The sequence below is a fragment of the Cucumis sativus genome, chromosome 6, assembly GCF_000004075.3.
Source record: "Cucumis sativus cultivar 9930 chromosome 6, Cucumber_9930_V3, whole genome shotgun sequence".
Lineage (NCBI taxonomy): Eukaryota > Viridiplantae > Streptophyta > Magnoliopsida > Cucurbitales > Cucurbitaceae > Cucumis > Cucumis sativus.
The window spans coordinates 5,663,034-5,683,972 of record NC_026660.2 but is presented as its reverse complement, the minus strand read 5'-3'; the positions used below and the strand labels follow the sequence as shown (position 1 = coordinate 5,683,972).

The window sequence follows — 20,939 nt, the reverse complement described above, 5'->3', positions numbered from 1 at the left end:
TAGTTTAAGATTTAAACGGACATTTTTCTTTAAAAATATTATTTTAAAAAGTAATCTGAGTGTTTGACAATTGAAAATAGGTTTTCTAAGTATATTTTAATAAATAAAAATAATTCGTTCGTGAAAAAAATAAAAAACTTATCTTGTCAATCCAAACTATAGGTTTTTAAATATTCTTTCTATTAATCAAACGGTCGTATATAATTAAGGAGTGGTTTGAAATAAATCCAAACTGACATTATAAATTTAAAATTTCAAAGATTTAAATTGACTAAAAATCGATCCATAATTTGAACATTTACTAAATCAACCATAATTGATTGAAAAACCGACTCCAACCTCACAAGTGATTATTGAAGTACGAGAAAACTAAAAACTAATATTTAAAATATACGAGGCCCTCAAACTTTTGAATCTGTTAATTACAACTTATAACCACACACTTGAAAATTAAAAATAAGAAAGGTTTGTTAGGATCATGAATTCAATTCTCTCTCTAACAAAAAGTGGAAATTTGAATTGAAATTTTGAGAGTTCTTGACAAAGTTTAAATTTCAATATCATTATCAAATGGGATTAAATTTCTTTTATATTTTATAAGAGAATTCAAAATATTTACCAGCCAAATTTAATTAAGATTATGAAATATATTGCTATATTTTATATAAGTTTTTTTTTTCTTCATTTTGCTATATCTAATCAAGAACAGACCCCCTGAGGCAGAAAGCTGCAGAGGTCTTGATCAACTTGATATGACATTGAAGGAAGATTTATATGAAGTCTCCGTCACAGCAGTCTAATTCATGCCACCTGTTAAAACGTCTTCTTTCTGCTCAAGGATTTTGAAATCCATGATGTTTTAACACGATCTTAAAATAGGATAGATGGTAGAATTATCCACAGACAGAAGAGGGCTTCTAGTTCTAGTTCCTGTTCTGTGATATTATTCTATGGTAGGATTACATTTGGATTTTGCAAGAACGTCATATAGAAAATGGCTCTTTTAGACCTCCAAAAGCATCTTTACATCAATCACATGGAAATTAGATTGCCGTACAACATTTGATTCACAAAATAAATATCCACAAAAATCGTGTATGTATATATATAAACTCACATCTCCATCACAAATATATATATGAAGATCTTTAGTATACAAATTAAAAAGATGACACCTCTTTTAATATGAGAATTTTAGTGTCTGAACTTAAAGATAAAACTATAAAAGCTACACTCAAAGAAGACAAACCTTGTACTCTATAAAGCTACACTGATAATTTTCGCATGCAACAAACAATTATTGACATTGATAACAATTTCAATTACACAATTCCTGTATATTGGCGTTATTCTGGAGGAGATTACAGATGATTTGGGTCGAAGCAGATCCCATTCGTTAAGTGTTGTTTCTATCTCTGATTTTGCAATGGTGTTGTTGCTCATTCTTTAGCCATTGAACGGGAAGTTCCGTTTTGTATCCTGATCATGAGCGACTTATTCATTATTATCTTAGTGATGTGTTTGTAGATTTATTGTCGAAAAAAATTAAACTATTGCATATTGTGAGAGTAATAATATGCAGTAGCAAAGTTGGAGGGTATATACTAAAGCAAATAATCTTGATATATGAAAATATATGGAGGTGATACTCATGCAATAAATAACAGTACTTGTGCACTTCTTTTATTGATGGATGAAAATTGCTTTGAGAGATTATAAGAGTTCAACAGTGGTTTCAACTAGTTGAGACATCTAAATACTCTATCAAATTTATCGATATTGATATGTATTATCAAGTTTAACGTAGAAACATTCGTAAAATTATTGTCGATATAAATTTAATACTATGATTGCAATAATAGATAAAAGAGAATATCGAATCATCTCAATAAATATCTATATAGTCACATGGATGTACAGTGCAACTATGGAGTTTTAATTTCCACATCTAAAGATTATATCAAACTTTAAAATATTCGATATTGATATGCACTATCGAGTTTAACGTAGAACCATACATAAAATATCGTCGACAGAAATTTAATACTATTATTACAATAATAGATGAAAGAGAATATAGAATCATCTCAACAAATATCTATATATATAGTCACATGGGTACGGTGCATGTATTGAGTTTTCGACGTCTAAACACTATATCAAACATAGAGATATATCACGTTCTTGACTTTAAGAAATTAAAAAGTGAGCTAAGCCAAAAAGAGGTTGAACACATGTACAATTCCAACATATATTTAGGACAATCATACACATAAAATATAATAATGTAACATCAAAGACAGAAGAAAAACTAAAACACCCTATCTCTTTTGTCACATTATTTTCAAAAGTTTTGGCTAAAGATTTATCGAAATATGCAAAAGGGATAAAGATGTGTGTATATATGTATATCAATAATGATCATATGAATATTGGACAATAATGTGTTTGCTTCACGACAAACAAAAATATCAACCAAAACCTATATTACATATACACATGTGATTCATTTTATATATATACTTTCATTGTTATAGGTCCCAATTGAATATGACACAACTTACTTTGAAACATCACTTTTTGGTGGGTGTTAAATTTTTTTTTTTCTTTCTCATACGGTGATCATATGGCTAAAAAGACAGATAAAACTTTATAAAGTCACCTTATAATTATTACAGAAATACATAGGTGACTTTCTGCCTATAATGTCTTATTTATTTCATCTAATATTGTTAAAGTATATGCTTCTTACGTCCAAATTCATCCAAATCTCTCTTTACATTTTCTATTAGGATGGTTTAAGCAAAAATAGTAAGATCTTAATTTTACGAAAATTTCTATAGAACAAAATGTTCATATCGGTTAATATTTTCACAAAAATATAAAGAAAATTGCATAGAATAGTATTTTGAGAATATGATATAGCAATTATATCACAATGCTCTAGAATTTTGTAAATATGGCAAAATTTTCACTTCTCCATCTTAAATTTTATATTATTCCTGAACTACATTTCAATAACTTATTTCTCTTCCTCTTTCTAATGTCCTATTCATTATTTATTTATGTTCTCATTTTTTAAAGCCCTAATTATTTGTTTATTTTTATACTAGAAAAATTATTTATTCTTTATGTCTTAATTTTAATTTAAAAATATCAATACTACAATAATTGCAATATGAAATATAATATAATGGTTATTGATCGGAGTAATTTAACTTCATTTGTGATTTTTTTTTTACTTTCTTCGATGTGTATTTTGAGTTGAATCTAATTCCAAATGATTTTGTTTTATTTTTTTACATTATTTTTTTGGTTTTACTTTGTCTCAGTTTCATATATAAGTGTTGTGATATACTTATATTATATGTTTTAGTTGGTTAATATACTTACTATGTGATTTTTTTTTTCAAATTTTATGCCGTTCATTAGAGTATTATTAAGTATATGAATGATGCAACTCACTGTATCATTATCAAGTATATCAACAATATATTGTTAAATAATATCAGTAAAATGAATCATTATCAAGTATATGAATCGAGTTTACGAGTGTATATCAATAGTATTTCAAATGTATAAATAGGACTTCAAGCATATCAAGTGCATTTAATCAATCAATTGTATAAGTGAAGAATACAAAATGTATCTGCAGTGTATCAGGTGTATCAAACATATATTAGTAATGTTTCGGTATCGATTGTATCAAAGAGTATCAGGTGCATCAAGTGTATCAATCAAATTTATCGGGTGTGTATCAAGAAGTGTCAGGTGTATCAATTGGTGTATTAGGTGTATCAAACGTGTATAAGGTGTATCAAACATATATTAGTAACGATGACATTTATGACACTTTACCTCTTGATGTGTGGGCTGAGCTTCGTTTTTGTCATTTTCGCAAATAATAAAATGTGTGTGATATGAACTTAATTATTATAACTTATTTTGTCATTTTTGCAAGTGTTCCAAAATATAAAAACACAAATAAAAAAAAAGATTTAAACAAGTAAATGAATATTTTATGATTTTAAAACAATATTAACAATAATATAAGAAAATTGTTAATTTCAACTTGGTGGCTTGGACGATCAGAACTACGCACTATTGCATCAAATCCAATCAAAACTCTGCTTGGCGAAGGTAGTACTAGGTTGGGTGGCCACTTGAAAAATTCTCGTGTTGCACCCGTTTAAAAACTTGGTGGCTGCCTCTCTATGGTCTACTTGGCTCGAAAGTAATAGAAGAATATTTAATGGGACGGAAAAATCATATACTGAGATTTGGGAAGACATTAAAGCTCTCTCAAGTCTCTGGAAAAGCATATCCTTTCTTTTCTCAAACTACTCACTCAACTCTATTGCTCTTAATTTAAATGGTTTTGTATAATCTACTTTTTCGGGTTGGTTCATGACTTTGGGTCCCCATTGGGCTTTCCTCTAGCCCTTGGTTTTGTTTTCTTGCTTCTTTGATCGATCGTTTATTATTAATGAAGTGGAAATGATAATTGTGCTACGGAGGTGTCCACCTAGTGGAGATGTCCCGATGCATCTACTGACTTTTTTTTTTGTTGAAAAAAAACAATATTGACGTATAATTACATTATATTATTCACACTTTGTTGTTTATTTTTTTTATGCTTCATGAATTTTTTTACTATTATATTGATTACAATGTATATCCATGAAAATGTGAAGAATACCAAATGGAGATTATATATGTTTAATTGCTTTATGCATGAATCTGTTATACATAAGTTAGATAATTGATTAAAGTAAACAGCAATAGAACTGTGTGCTGCCAACATTCTGAAGACCTAGACCACATTTTCATCGGCTGTAGATTTGTCAAAGAGTTATGGTCGAAGATAGAAAGCCTCTTAAGCCTCTTATCATGGAAGCTTCAACATCACAACGTTTCATTTCTATGTTCTGAGCCGTGTGTTATAAAACAACAGAGCAAAAAAGGCATTATTAAATTCAATACCATCTCGACTGTGTTATGGAAGGTTTGGTTGGAAAGAAATGTCACTATCTTCAAAGACAGAAATTGTTTGATCATTAACATCTGGGATGATATATGTGTTCTTTCTAGTTGTTGGACAGCCAATAGATCCCCCTTTGTTTACCAACTATAACGCTAACTAATTTTTTGTACTACTTGCTTTCGACTTGTCTCTGGTCCTTTGTATTTTGTTTGGTTTGATCCCTTGCTTCTCGTATATTTTTATTTTCTATATTAATGAAGCGAAAATGATAAAAGTGTTAAGGGATGTTCACGTAGTAGAAATGTTCGGATGCACCTACTGATTCATCATATCCATTTCAAAAGAAAAAAACTGCAAGGCATTACTAATGTTTAATCATGGGAACTACCTTTTATTTAATTGACCTACTAAAATAGATCTAATTAAAGAAATAAGATAACAGACAATATACAGTCACACCAATGATAATTTTTTAGATTTAAATTAAATCTAACATACAGTTCCCAATGGTAAACAAACTCAGAATAATTGAAATGAGTACATGCATGGATCACTTATTATTGGCTTCACAGAACAGATATAGTTTATCAACACCACACGTCATAAAGCACAAACAATAGCACAAAATCACACTCAAACCATCATTATTTAGTACAAGATTAATTGGGGATCCGTCGGTGCACTGGAATATATCTCAGTTGTGACGATTCAGTACTAGTTGTTTTGAATCAGAGATCTTCTTGTTCTGCGGAAAAGGTGTAGTTATAGCAATTGCTTCCAATGTAAACCCCATCATCGAAGTGTTGAATTATAACTTTGCCATTGGTTAGAACATCTCTTTGAGTGTAGGAATATGGAATATCACAAAATCCTTTAGTGGATAAAACTTTGGCTATCACTCGACTGTTGGGTGGTACTGTGACGTGATGCTCAACCTCCATTCGAGACTTAGTTTCTTTAGTTTCTCCCCATGTATATTCCTCTTTGAACTCAGCTGATACTTCTATTTCTTGACTTGATATCTCTGGAGTCCCTGTTTCAATTGACATTTTCATCCCTAACTTCTTTCCCACCGAGTTTGTCCATGTCGACGACTTCGTATCCTCATACCTAAGTTTCAGCTTTTGCAACTCTGGTTCACTACTTCTGTTCACCATCTATTAACATAATATGTAAATGATGATTTAGATTTCTTAAGCTCGAGTTTTCATTATGGTTTCATATTAAACTGCTTTTTAAAAACGGCAGGACATTTTTGGTTGATTTTTTTTCATTTTTTTTTTAAAAACTACGGAAGGTTCATAACAGGTGCATTCAACATCCTCACTAAATGAGACACCTCCTTAGCATCCTTTTTAGATGAAAGGTAAAATGAATATCAAACAAAACGAAATTAAAGCTGTTGAATTAACCTCTTTAGATGTCATAGTTATTGGCGTCTCGTTGTAGAATCGAGCATCTAAAACTCGAAAGTTGACATCATAAATGGTCCTAGAAATAACAAGTTCTTCAATCTGGAGCTTAGCCTCAGGGCTGATGCTGTCCACAGCAGCATTCAAACAATTATTTTTCCCATCTTTACTCAGACTCTTGCAGAACATATCATTTCCTCTGTTTCGCAGCGCTATGCCTTGGCCATCGCCAAGCCGAACCGGCCAAAACAGATTGTTCGGATCATCAAAATCGCTCTCACTAGCTTTTACAAGAATCCAATTCGGATCACGTATCCAAAACTTCCCCAAATAATCGTTTTTAATCCTTACATGTCCATCAGCCGTGGTGAAGATTTGGTTTCCCACTCTTGGACCTCCCACATCGGATCCTGAAAACTCTAAATATTTGGTTCCTGAGGAATGAACTTTGAGGTAATGTCCATTGTTGCCTTTGAATGCTACATGTTTTGGAAGTACGAACAGGGTGGACCAATCGAATATGGTAAAGAGATCTGACTTGTCGAATCCGAATGCTAAGCCATTGGCGAACAGAGCGTCTTGGAATTGTTTTGCCTTGTGGTATCGTAGCTCAACGTAATGGTTGAGTTGCACGTGTTTGAAACGGAAGATTTTTTGATCGTTGTTGAAGACGGTGGGTTCGAACAAAGTCGATGAGAATTTTGTTCTGTCTTCATTCGGTTCGTTCGCCTTTGCAACAATGTACTTGGATTTTTCTGACCATCGAACCCAGTATTTGTTGTTGTAACAACACCTTAAAAGGAAATCTTTTTTAGAGAACAATAGTTTATAACAAATATATTTGTGTGTGATTGAGAGTGAGGTTTTGGTCTTTTGTATCTTTTTTATTAGTAGATTTCCTTTTGCTTCAAATACCCAATTAGTTCAAATGGCATAACAGTATATGCTTTTGGATCTTATTCTTGTCCCCAAAACCATCACACATTTGGTTCATCATCTTCAATGAATATGTCAAGTTTGAACTCGTATTATTAAAATGAGCATATCAACTGATAGAGGCTCGATCCAAACCTAACATATTTTCAGAAAAATATATACAAATTTGTAAAACAAGCTTTCAGAAATGTTTAGAGAAAATTAATAAATGTTACACACCTGATATGAACAAGACCCTTGTTAGATTTCTCTTTAGCCTTTTCAACTTCAAACTTTGCGAAAGGGCTCACGACATGAGTTCCAGAGAATGTGAGAAACCCATGCATGGTCTTATCGTCGTTAATGTAACGAAGATAACGACCATTTTGCCTCGATTTGAGAGTGAAGTATTTAGGCACTGTGTTTAATTGGCTTTCTTCCTCCATAATTTAACTTTCTCTCTATTTTTTTTGTTATGATTCTCTTAGCTTTGTCGAGGCCGGGAAGGTTGCTTTGCTTTTGTAGTTTGAGATTGTGGAGAGAAGTTGTGCTAAGATATTTTTTTGGAGGAGCTACATGCATGAATTATTGAGAGGAGGTAATAATGAATAAAGAAGAATGATTGACAAAAGGAGGGGCCAATAATTAAGTTTGTGGACGGGTTGGGTTGGGTTGAGAGACATTTTCAGTTTAACTCATATTTTCAAATTGGTTAGGTTGACAACCCAAATAACGCGAATTCATTTCTCAACCCAACCCGTAAAATATGGATTGGGTTTAGGGTTTAATTATTATTATTTTTTCATTTTCAACCTACCTAACAATAGAATAGTTCTTACACAATCGACTAACTTTTCATACTATCGTCCATAATCGTTTAACGAGATACTTATAACTTTGCTTTTATTAATTAAATAATAAAATATATATATTATTAATTCGAGTTGGATTGAGTTGTTTTGAACTGAATTTTTCGACTTCAACTCAAGACACAACCTAACCCAAAAAAGACCAAAATTTTTCAATACAATCCACATTTTAAACTAATCTAACCCAACCCATATATGAGTTGAGTAGTCCAGGTTATCGGGTTAGTCAGGTTGGACTTACACCCCTATCAATAATAATATTAATCGAAAAAATATAAGAAATTATTATAAATGAAAAATGCTGAAAATATTTATAAAATATAATATACATTTTATGGGTGTCCATCAATATCCTTGGTAGGTTTCTATGGAATTAAAAAGATCTAAAATTTGGTCGTATTTTGTAAATATTTTTCATTTATTTGGCTATTTTTTGAAATTATGATCTCTACCCAATATATAAATATTGATTTCTCCTTGATTGGGTCTTATAATTACCTTCTTTTCCTTTGGGCTCGAATGTGCCATTAAACAACAAAGGAATTAATTTATAAGCACTTAAAAGAGAGCTAGAAAAAATAGATTTTGTAAAGAGACCAGGGAAAGCCAGTACTGGAAAATTTGGAGGTGTAGTTCATGGGTCTGGGTTTGCGATTGAACCATTGGGGGATGAGCCTGGATCGTCGTTCGTCGGTGGTGTAGTGGGCAGAGTCGTCGATGATCGAATGGGGAAGGTGATCGAGATCAAGGGCAGGGAGGTGACCGAGAATTTGGGTGATGCTAATTTGTTTGGAGCAAAGAAATATGAAGATCAGAAGCAAACATATGACTTGAGTGACCTCTATGTTCCAGTACTCATGAGGGAGAAGACAGAAAACAAAGTTGTTATGAGGACAGTTTAGGATACGCAATAGCATATGCTCACAGGAACAAGTGATGGAGATCAATAGAACACACAACTAATTAGCTGAGCTGTGTGTTAGCTTTACTCTCCTTTTCATTTCCTTTTTCCTTACCCCTTTTTCTTCATTCTGTCAAGTTTTGTGTAATAAAGTTTTTTAAGGCTATGTATGTATATATATATATATATATAGTCTTGATTGTTTGTTGTGTTATTTTTAGATTTCGCCTACCAAAGTCTTAAAATGATCATTAAGAGTTATTGTGGAAGGATCAAAATTGCTTATGATATACTGAAAACCACTGTTCTTCTAACATTATTTGTGATCCTATATCATGTGACAATGATGAAAAAGTGATTAAAATTATTATTGATTCTCAATTTAATTATTGTTTAATCCTATATTTAGACCACACATAACCCATTTATTGATCAGGGAAGTTAGAGATAAAGGAGTAGAGTGAAGCCCCTTAAAATCAAGTACAATTTAGTTAATGAAAACATTTAAATTTAGAGAGATTGTGATCTAACTATAGTTTTTGAAACATTGGTGTCTACTTGATCACCACATTCCTATCAGGTTGCAAATGTTTTCTCAAGTATCTAACATGCTAATTTCTTTGTCATTGAAGATCAAATTGTTTCTGTCCAACCAGATAACACCCAAATGATAGCGGCCCCCATGTTGAATCTGATGATACTTTTTATATATATATTGTTGTATATGAGTTTACATAGAGTTAGACATAGGGCCTTTGTATTTGTATATTTCCTCACTAGCTCTCTTCCATAATTCTTGCCCTTTTGAACAATGAATGAAAATATGGTTCAGGTCTTCATTTGCTGATTTACAAATGATTCAAAATTTTGTATACACAATCAAACCAACGTCGATTCTGATTCTCGACAATCTTATTCGCATGTATCATATTTCTTAAAGTTCATTATTCTCAAGCATCGATAAACACTTTAAACCAAATCCCTAAGAGTGATTCTCACTCCACTTATAAGCCTACAAGTTGATTTCAAACTGATTCTCACTCAATCACTGCTTGTAAGCCTACAAGTTGATTTCAAGTGACTTTTGATAAATGTCTCGTCTTCAACTACAACTACATACATTATACATGTATCAGTTGAGTTAACATAAAAATCACTTGCTAGAAGGTAATTTTCAAAAATTTTTTTGTTAAATAATTGTGTTTCATTTTTAAAAGACTATTAATTCATATTTAAATTAAAAAAATGATTGTAAATGACAAAGTTGTTGAAAATATTTACAAATATAGCAAAATTTTATAGTTCTTGATAGGAGACATTCATCGGGTACGTATCATCATCTTAACAATCATATATAATTGTATTTATTTTGTCATATTTATTTGTGTTCTAGCTTGATAGTTTTAGTGATAAAAAATATATATTGCAAAATTATAAATGGTTTTGTATTCCAATGAAAAATAGGAGCTGAAACTAAAATAATATATAAATATATATGTACTGCAAAATTAAAAAGAAAATTAAATTTACAAAATTTTAGACAAATTTTGCACTTTTTGAGAAACGTTTCTTAAAGTTTCTCGAAGAAATGAGAATTTCTTTCATAAACCAAATTTAAAGAATACATATTCGGATGACTAAAAAAAAGTGCTCTTAAATGGAAAAACAATTATTTTTAATCACTTAGAAGATCGAATTCATGTCGACCTTAAAACAACGCAATAGAATCGGCATAATGGAATATGTAAATGTTGTACTCAACAACAGCATTCCCTTTGGCAATATCAAGCTCAACAGTATGAAGTTTAGCATACCCTCTTGCGAACCTAAACAGACCACTTCCTCCGATTACTGACAGCTCTCTAACGTCCTCCATCCATGGATTCCTTCCATATAAGGAAATGGAGCTTCCATTGTATTTCCCACTTGTAAACACAAAATTCATAGCCATTAACAATGCAACTTTGTCTTGTGAAGCTGATGCGTACAATCCTTGAGCTCTTCCCAATAATTTCGAACTTCGATCTTGTTCCTCTGTCAACGCATTGTCGATCATTCTAATGTAGCCAAATCCTGAAATGAATTTGTCTGAAATTGGGGGCACGATTTCGATCGAAGTCGGATTGTTGCCACTTAAAACGTCGTGCCAGTATACCCGCAAATGGCTTAGTTGCTCTGTTTCAAGGCCTAGAAGCTTTTTATCCATGGATTTATTAATGAAGAAAGCTTCATCTTGTTGTGTATAAGCTATGGAAGAAGAGAGAATAAGGAAGAGGAAGAGGAAGAGGAAATGGTTGGCTGAGATTGAAGCTGTCATATTTTCTTTTCTCAAGAGATCAGCTCTTCTCAACAAGATAAAGCAAGTGATGCTTTTGATTGTCATATTTTCTGCTTGTCTTTATATATAGCCTTTATCACAGTCTTTTTATTTCTTCATTACAAATTTATTTCCTACCTTAATTTGGGTTTGGATGGAGCAGTAAAAGCTTTGGGGTGTTAAGAGCTATGGCAGAGGGGTAGGTGAAGTGTGTGGATGAGATTGAAGATAGTCATCCTTTAGTCACTGGAGCTGTTTAAGCAAACAAAAACTTGACTCTTGAGTTGCTTTATTGGCTATCCTTTGTCTTGAATTCCGGGAATGATGAAAATAGATGGTGGGTCGTGGCAACTATGCAGGCTTTGGGTATGGGTTGGTATTGAATGATTGTGTGGTCATTTGGCTGTGGGATTAAAGGTTGTCGGTGGACCTTCCCTTTGTAAACAACATTATATTGAATGATACTTCAAAACATAAGGCTTGCAAACAGCCACGCCATGCATTATTTTGTGATATCAAACCTCACTATAATTATTTTACTTTTTCTTCTAAAAAAAGTTCATTTAGGTCCGTTTAATAACACCAACCAAACAAAATTATAACAATAAAATTCATATTTTTACATTTTTTTTAATTACAAAAATAATAAATTTAAAATTTGATTACTTATTATATTTGTAATATAAAAAAATATTGTGAATTGCTTTTTTCTAATGCAATTTTCCAATAACAAATATATATATATATATATATACACAAACTATGTCACACTATCGATCTGATATTTTGATTATATTTAAAAATATTTTTAGTATTTAAAATTTTTTAATTTATGAATAATAAACTTGTTAAAAATTAATTATTATTAAAAACTTATAAATCTAGTAGTGTTAGTTATTTGTACTTCTAAATTGTTTGTTGAATTTGACATGCAATTTTTTTTTTCACGTAAACGTTTGACTAAAATCTAACTGACGTGTGGATTAATTGAATTATAGATAACTATCCAATTGATCAAATTGCATTAGATCTCTTAATTATCTTTTCAAAGATGTGATATTCTCGTTTTTGCTAGTAGTAATAATAATAAAAATAACTTAAAAAATCCATACCTACCTCTTAGCAAAGTTAGAAATGAAAATATATCTTATAATAAACGTTGGGTAAATTCCCATAAAAACATGAAAAGATCATCATATGATCAGTAGCTTATTAACACACATGCACTCATAATATCACAACTGATATATGAGAAAATGCAAACTAAGAAGCATAACGCTGCTCCTTTGCTGTGGCGAACAAACATGTTTAAGAACATGCAGACTCCTCCACCATTATTAACACAAATCACACACAACAACATTCAAAACCGCGATCATTCAGTTTCAAACTTAAAGTTGTAAAGATTAACTCCCTTGTAAATCCCATCTTCCATGTTGAGTGAAATCTTTTCGCCACTAATGAGAGTATCATTCTGTGTGTAAGAGAATGGCACATCATATGAAGCTTGTGTTGCCACCAAATTCACTCTAACATTCGAGCATGGCTGCACCAAAACCTTGTGCACAGTATCCACCTTCTTTGTCAAGTTCGTATCTTCTCCCCAATCATATTCTCCTGAAAACAACTCAGGTCCAATCGCCAGAGTCTCTTCAAAAATGATGGGAACGCTCGATTTGATGACGCTTGTTTCCACGTCGAGCTTCGCCGAAACTGTAGAGCTCCAAGCACTTACCCTCGTGTCGTTGTATGAAAGTTTCACATCTATCACAGCGAGTTGTTTTGTCCTTCACCACCGTCGAACCAAATATCATTTGAGTAATTAATAATCGGCTACACACATGTTCATGCATCTTTCTTAATTATTTAAGTTCATAAGTATAAAACTGGGAGAGTTGTACAAAGATGCACTAATAATTTTCATTTTATTTGAGCTTATGAATAGTTTAATTGAATTGTATGCCCATAAATTACTCGTCAACCATTATGGGTTTAACTAATTAAAATGTCATTGGTGCAATCCTTAATTAGTGGTCACGTGATTAGTGTCCACTAATCCCAAAAAAGTTAAATCTAGTTTTTTTTTTTTGCAAAAACTTTCAAATTTGAGAAATGAGCTCTATAGGCAACAAGTTTGATGGTAAAATTGCAAAATATTGAACCAAAACTAAATTTAAAGCTGAAAACATCAAAATGGTTAAGTATGAAATGTTGAAGGCAAAAGAGAATGGTAACAGAATTATATTTAACCTGTTTTCAGCAAAGCCAGTAGCAACAGTGATAACTTTCTTGTCATAGATCCGACCGTCCGAGAGGCAAAATTGAACATTTTCGATCGCTCTATAGGCAACAAGTTCATACACCTCGAGTTTTGCCTCTACAGTAATGGTAGAGCTGACGGCGCTGAGGCCGCTAATGACACCCTCGTCAGTATATCTCTTGCAGAACAAACTGTCACCCATATTACGCAAAGCAACAACATTATTGCTAACTTTTATGGGAAAGAACAAATTGTTGGGATCGTTGGCGTTACAGTTACAAGACCCAGCCACAACCCAATGTTCACATCTTTCACGCGACCAAAAGTTATCGAAGCAAACAGATTTGATTGTGATGGTACCGTCGCCAAAAGAGGTGTCGAAGACCTCAATTGCGACGTCTTTGTTACTTATATTGGTACAGTCAAAAGTAAGATAGTTCATTCCTTGGAACCTATTTTTCCTAAGGTAGCAGCCATTGTCACCTTTGATAGCAATGTGTTTGGGTAAAACGAAGAGAGAATCCCAATCAAAGACCGTAAAGATGTCTAAGTGCGATTCGTCATGATCTGTAGACGCTGCAAACAAGCAAGCCTCGTAGGGTGGAGGGATCCGCCAAAGACATAAAAAGTGGCCGAGTTGAACGTGGCGGAGGCGAATTGTAAGACCACTGTTGTTGCAGCTATCCACTTGAATAGGTTCGAATAATGTGCATGTCCATGTGCATTCATTCTCATCTGGCTCGTCGGCATTGGCAGTGATCCACCATTCAGTTGGAGATCGACGAACCCAATATTTGTTGTTGTAGAGGGATCGGATATGAACGTATCCGTTCCCAATATTTGCCTTTTCCACCTTGAATTTTGCATAGCCGCTCACCACGGTGTCGCTGGAGAATTGATGCAAACCATGTGCCTCATTGTCTTCATAGATGTAGCGCAAGTATTTGTTGTTATAGTTTTTGCATTGCAACCCAATGAACTCTGGTAGTTCCATATTTTTCTTATTAATTCTATTTAATTCTAACTCAAGTGATCATCAGGATAACTTATATAGCAATCTGGGTCTACTTAGTTTATATTGCAATATATTGGGTCTTCTTAATTTATATTGAAATTTTTTATAAACGCAATGGTAAGTCGTCTTAAATTTATATTGCAAATTCAGGTCAGCTTAATTTATATTGCAGTTTATTTATATAGATCAATTTAATACATACAATTTTTGGGTCAACTTTTACGGATTGATTAAACTATAATATTTTCATGGCATTCTAAATGTCTACCACATTGTGATGATTAAACTATAGAATGTTATGTCATCAATATTTTGAATATTGATATGGTTAAAAATTCTATATCGATCTTGGTGAATCAGGACAAAAAAATAGTTGTTGGTATTGTAATTTAAAAGAAAGAAAAAAAAGACTTAACTTAGCGCATTAAATGTCTAGTTAGAAAGAAAAGGTGGTTATGGTTATTGAATATACAGTTAAATATTTGTATGTGTTCTTAAATTTCCTTTCGACTCTTTTCAACATAAAATACTAGAAGTAGTTGAGAGATCGGTAGTAGGTGCACCCAAATGGCTAATTAAACTTTTTCCAATTAATAGATAGGATGCATGTGTAGGTTAATATATGTATATAAAGAGAGAGAGGGAGAAACAAACACCTTATAACAACAGTACAGATAATTAAATTGACAATTAAAAGATGTATCTTTATTTTAATCAAACACTCAAAACAACAGTACAGGTAATTAAAAGCATAGCCAAAACAAAAGGATAATTAATATACATAATATCATTACTCCTTTGCTCTGCTCTGGCTGACATATTATTTATTTTAGTATATGTGGTGCATGCATGCATGGTGGTCTTAATTTCATCCACTACCATTATTTAGCACATTCTCGACATTTCACAGCTGCGATGATTCGCTTTTGAACTTCTAAGTTATAAAAGGTTAATTCCTTTCATATCACAAAAGAGAGGGAGAAAAAAATATGTCACGGAATGAAAAAAAAAATGCGTTTTTGAAGTGAAAAGATAAAAATTTTCAGAAAATATTTTTCGCGACAATTATTTAAGATCATAAAATAGAAATAAAATAATAATAAAACAATATATTTAATATATAAAAAATAATCTTTTTTAGGGATTTTTAACTTATTCCCTTCTCCCCTTTCCCATTTCTTTCGTTTTTCTCTCCTTTTGCCTCCCCTTTCTGTTTTCTCCCCTTTCGCCTCCCAATCTCCGAACTCCTTGAACTCCCTTCTCCAGACGACGACGAGGTCCATCATCGGCACTGCCCCCTCATGGTCATCTCCCCACTCCAATGCCTCCCGTACCTCTTGTACTACACGACGAACGGGCTACGACCACTGTTTGGAGTCTGCCACTGAAGCCTCCAAATCTCGCCTTTCCCAGATTCGTTCCACCTCTTATCCTCATTTCCAGAAGGCAATTGTAATTTCTTCATCCCTTATTATTACTTTTTTTTTTTTTTACCTCTTCTGTTGTTCTTTGTTTAGTTTCCAATTAAGGATGAATGTTAGTTTAGGTCTTTATGAGAAAGGGTTGAAAGGTTTTGAATCGTTACTCTCTGTACTTTTCTTTGAGTAAGTCATCCCAAAAAAGATAGTTTTATGGCATTTGAATAAAGCTTTAGGCTATTTGCTAGATTGCAAAGTGGTTTCTGGACACAAAATCCTCATGGTCGAAATTTAAGAAGAATCGAGTTCTTTCTCCTGCCGATTTTTTCAATTAAACTTGAAACTCAATTCTCAACATTGCATCTAAGATATGTTCTTCACAAATTTTTGTATTTATTTCTTAATTTTTCTAGTTTCCTGGTTGCCACTAAGTAAATGAATATTCTTTCTTTTGTGTTGCCCACCAATTGTTTGATGAAATGCCCATGGGAGGAAATCTTGATTATATTGAATGTACATGGGAGGAAATCATTTTAGAATGTTATTATAGTGGAATCCTGGTGAACAAGATTTTATTTTAATGGTTCTAATTTTATTAGTTAACTTTCTTTTGAAGTAGGGGATAAGACTCTTTGAATAAAATTTTGATTGGTTAAAACATAATCCTAATTCTTTATGATTAGTTTTCATGTTTTTGCTTGGAGAATATTGACTTTTTATTGATACTTAAATCATGTTCTTAGTGATGGTGCCATTTCCTTCCCATTTCCCTACTCCCTCTCTTTAGTGTGTGTGTTTGCTTTGATCAACTAATGTGGTACATATCTGGTGGTATTTTATTTAAGTTTGTGATTTTGAACTTTCACGCTTGAAGTCCTTTATCAAACTCCTTTTAAAGGTAAAGTTTGTTATAAACTCTTTTGAAAATCTTGTTTTAATTAATTAAATTTATGTTTCAAACTTTGAATTTCTCCCTATTATATATGTATATATGATTTAGATTAAATTTAATTAGATTGATCGAACAAGATTTAAAGACGTATAATTGGATATTTTGACCTTTTTAAGGGTCATTTATTCTTCACATGTGAGTAAATAATTGTTAGTTCCCCTCTATTGTGAAACTCATTTTATATTATAAACAAATTTAGATGCTAAATCATTTAAGTTGATAGTGATCATAATATAATATATAATTCTAATTACAATATTGTTGTTGTTTGATTATTTTGTACATATATGGTGTGATACTTCAAATCCTAATTTATTTTGATCTTGTTATATATATACTCTTCTAATTCAAAAGTTAGATCAGTATATGTATATATATGTGTTATGTATTAAAAATGTTAAAAACACGACATTTCTTTTGTCTAAACTTTAGCTTTCTTTATAACTAACTATTCATTCTTTTTTGGGAATATTTTGGAAAATATAGGAAATTACATATTACTGCATGCTTGATGGGCTTCAAAGCTGTACAAGCCAAGGTGTAAAGTAGAAACACTCTAGTAGTTCTTCTGTCTTCCTTTCTTTCTCTACTTGCATACTGAAAATGAGTACTTCTTTCCCTAAAAAAAATGCTTAATAGAGAAGTGTTTCAAAAGAGATATATTGTATCTGATTTGTTTTCATGTGTAGGATGTAATGCTCTACGGAGTATCAGATGCAACAATCATACTCATTGGTATTTTTCTATTTATTATGCCAATAAAGTTCAACTCTTCTTACCTGAGATATTTGAAGTGAATCTATTTTATTTTACTGTTGCTAGGTTTGGGAGGTTTTGTTGCTTGCAATACACTTTAAGAAACAATGATTCTACCAAAGCTTCACGGCCTTGGGATATTGTAATGTTAGCTTCATTTTTTTTTTCTCTAGTTATCTAAATCATAGTTTTTGAGTTAACAAAAAATTTTCCTACAAATAAATAAAATACCAGCAATGAAGATAGAAAGTCTTAAATTTGGGTTAATTTTCTTATCTAAAATTTTTAATCTTAACTTGCAAAAAGGTGGAATAAGGAGTTACAGGATTTGGTAGTTTTTTTTCACAGGAAAATATAATAATTTCTATTTTTTGTGGTTTTATATGTCGTTTCTCTAAAGAATGAACAAAATAGAAGTAAATGGTGTATATACTTCTACTGTGGTTTTTATGATAGGATCTAAGTATATTAGCTTCTACAATTACTTACTAGGTTCTCATAATACTCAGTTATTCAGGTACAAAATTTAGGATACGTGTTTTACAGTGTACTTTAGGAAGCTAATGAAGCATTTAATTATTTGTATTACCTTATCAATACTATATAGTATCTAGCTACTATTTCTGTTTTTTTTTTCAGCTCCATAACATAACCTCACTCACAAGTCTTGTGTGTTGTGAATGCAATTACTTGGTGTTCTATTCTTCAATGTTTCTTATTGTTTATTTGTCATGAGAATATTGGTGTTCTATTCTTCAATGTTTTTCTGTTTTGTAGGTTTAATCATGCTCTAAGGTCGGTTGCCAATATTATATAAACTTCACATATATGACTCATATTTAACTGATCTTAGGCAAAATATTATTTCTTTTTTCTTTATTTCTTGGTGAGAGATGTTTGCTATCATTTGTGAATGTGTATTCTACCATGGTGGTGACTCCTGAAGAATATCTTTAGTTGACTCCATAGTAAGCAACTATAATTTTGCTGGCACATCATGCCAAATATTTTCATTCATACATCCTGTCTTCTTTGGGGATATTGCATTTAGGTACCTATTATCTTTTATGCTATGAGTTGGTCTAAATGTACATTTTGTTGTCTCCATTAGACTAAGGATCCACTATCTTTTCATTGTAGATAATATATCGGTCCTCGAAAATGTTCTGCTTAGTTTTCTTGATAATTTATGTTGCAGACTTATGATGGAATGATTATTGGAGAACATTCTAGGGAATCAAATCTAGATGTAAGTTGAGAACTTTATGTTTAAACTTTGGATCGAAGTTGTTTCTACTTGATTTACATGGTAAGCAGTTTTCTTTTTTTCCACGTTAATCTTGTAGGAAGTAAAGAAAACTTACCAATATCCGTTCTGCTTGCAAAGATGAAAACCTGAAGCTATCTCCACCTCGACTTGTATGTTATTTTTACATTGAGTTCCAATTGTATACATTTTAGTGTTATTGTGAATTCAGTATCCAAGATGTAGAATTTAGTTCTAGAACGTCAGGACAAGAGTAGGCTGAAAAGCTTTAGTATCTTTTCCTAAGTGTGATTACTCACACTAACATCTAATTTTAAACTTAAATGCAGAGATGAGCCTTGAAGAAGTGATAGGATAAGTTGCATCTGATGAACTTATTAAGGTAGTTTATGCTTTATTCATTCAAATTGTCTTTTCCATCTTCATTTTCTTTGGAAATTCTTGCCAATGTACTCAACTCGTAATATTCTGATGCAAAAACTATAACACACTTAATTATTGCATTGTGCCAAGACCATATTGAAAAAAAAAATGCAGCAAAATAGAAAGGAAAAGAAATTTCAAAGAGGTAACTTATGGAAGCTCATTTGGGACTTCGATTTCCATGGAATTACAACATTAGGTACATGTCATTTATCTTGTTTATTAATTTCCAATTTCTTTTCTTGGGGTTTGTAGGCTACTTTGGTTGATTCCTTTCTAGCAGATCTTGATGAACTCTCTGATGAAGACAAGTTTCAGGTTTGTAACGGCGTTTTACTTCTCCATGTAAATGAAGTAATAATTTTGTTGGTTGTATGTAAGTGAAGTCTTTAATTTGTTTGATTTAGTTTATTGGCTTTAATTTGTTTTGTTAATTTGATGGCTTTAATGGTTGTAATGTTTTGCTTATTTCTTTTAGCCTATCACTTTTAAAAAATGGTTTGTTTCATTTCCACCACTCAAGTAAGGTAAATGGATTGAGTTAAGTTACAAGACTCTGCACGGATTTCTCATAATACTTAGTTATTTAGATACAAAATTTAGGATACCTGTTTTATAGTGTACTTCAGGAAGCTAATGAAGCATTTAATTATTTATGTCTCTTTAGGAATCTCACATGTAACTTAAGAATTGAGTAATTAGTCAGTTGACTTCCTTACTTGTTGATGTTGGACTTGATGTGTAAGAAGCTCATGCTTTCTCCTCTGTTGATGGTTTCTCTTAATGTTTCTATCATCGATGGTTGGCCTTATGAGATAATATATAATTTAAGCATTTAAATTTTCTTCTCTATTTACTTTCTGATCAATATTTGGAAGTTCACAATAGCAATTCATTCTATCATCTTTTACTATTTTGTTTCAATATGGTACATTGTTCTTCATATGGTATATTCAATTTTAGTGGTTATATATGCTAAAACAAACTATTGAATTGCAGTGATAGGTAATGCTCAATGTTGAAATTTTCTATAAGAGTTGTACTCTCTTGTCCTATGATGGATGCTTGTATTCATGTTGTCTTTGTAGGTTCAACTGGAGTTGACAACTTCATGACTTTACTTTCAAAGAAAATTTTCAGAGACGAACATTCTCGGTTGGTCGTTTATGCTTTAGCATAAAATCTTGTTATATGTATTCTGATGCTATTTAAAATATTTTTTGATTAAGGGCCGGGATTTCGTACTTGTAAATTGTTGGAACTTGATTGGAAATGTACGAATATTATAAATTGTATTATAGCGTATATATTTAAGTGTCGTCTATTTTTTTCTATATGAGTGTCAATAGTATAAATTCAAAATTGTCATTGTAGGCTACATTATTGTCATTCAAATGGTTCGTGTAATGGCGAAGTGGCAAAGAGAACAGAAAAAAATTGTAGTAGTCGA

At 31.7% G+C, this 20,939-nt stretch overlaps 3 protein-coding genes and 1 long non-coding RNA gene across 7 annotated transcripts; 1 reads left to right on the top strand and 3 right to left on the bottom strand.

Annotated features, from left to right (window-relative positions):
• Positions 1 to 5,432: 5,432 nt before the first annotated feature.
• Positions 5,433 to 7,854, bottom strand: LOC101212310. Its single transcript, XM_004140551.3, has 3 exons — positions 7,552 to 7,854; positions 6,397 to 7,189; positions 5,433 to 6,141 (listed from the first exon to the last, which is right to left on the bottom strand). Exons 1-3 carry the CDS (start codon positions 7,755 to 7,757, stop codon positions 5,713 to 5,715), a joined length of 1,428 nt encoding a protein of 475 aa, XP_004140599.3. The 5' UTR covers positions 7,758 to 7,854; the 3' UTR covers positions 5,433 to 5,712.
• A 2,772-nt stretch (positions 7,855 to 10,626) lies between these two features.
• On the bottom strand, positions 10,627 to 11,545 carry LOC101213189 (dirigent protein 7). Its single transcript, XM_004140636.3, has one exon. The coding sequence runs from the start codon at positions 11,462 to 11,464 to the stop codon at positions 10,790 to 10,792; it is 675 nt and encodes a 224-aa protein (XP_004140684.2). The 5' UTR covers positions 11,465 to 11,545; the 3' UTR covers positions 10,627 to 10,789.
• Positions 11,546 to 12,517: 972 nt separating this feature from the next.
• Positions 12,518 to 14,687, bottom strand: LOC101213433. Its single transcript, XM_004140637.3, has 2 exons — positions 13,649 to 14,687; positions 12,518 to 13,185 (listed from the first exon to the last, which is right to left on the bottom strand). Exons 1-2 carry the CDS (start codon positions 14,650 to 14,652, stop codon positions 12,774 to 12,776), a joined length of 1,416 nt encoding a protein of 471 aa, XP_004140685.1. The 5' UTR covers positions 14,653 to 14,687; the 3' UTR covers positions 12,518 to 12,773.
• Positions 14,688 to 15,833: 1,146 nt separating this feature from the next.
• Positions 15,834 to 20,823, top strand: LOC116404431. Of its 4 annotated transcripts, none has more exons than XR_004217277.1 (8): positions 15,834 to 16,125; positions 17,530 to 17,581; positions 17,733 to 17,778; positions 18,998 to 19,048; positions 19,146 to 19,218; positions 19,396 to 19,448; positions 19,745 to 19,807; positions 20,578 to 20,823. It is a non-coding gene; the product is annotated as an uncharacterized LOC116404431 (long non-coding RNA). The 4 variants fall into 4 exon arrangements; XR_004217276.1 differs by having other exon boundaries at positions 17,866 to 19,048; XR_004217275.1 differs by having other exon boundaries at positions 17,530 to 17,778; positions 17,866 to 19,048.
• The last annotated feature ends 116 nt before the right edge of the window (positions 20,824 to 20,939 follow it).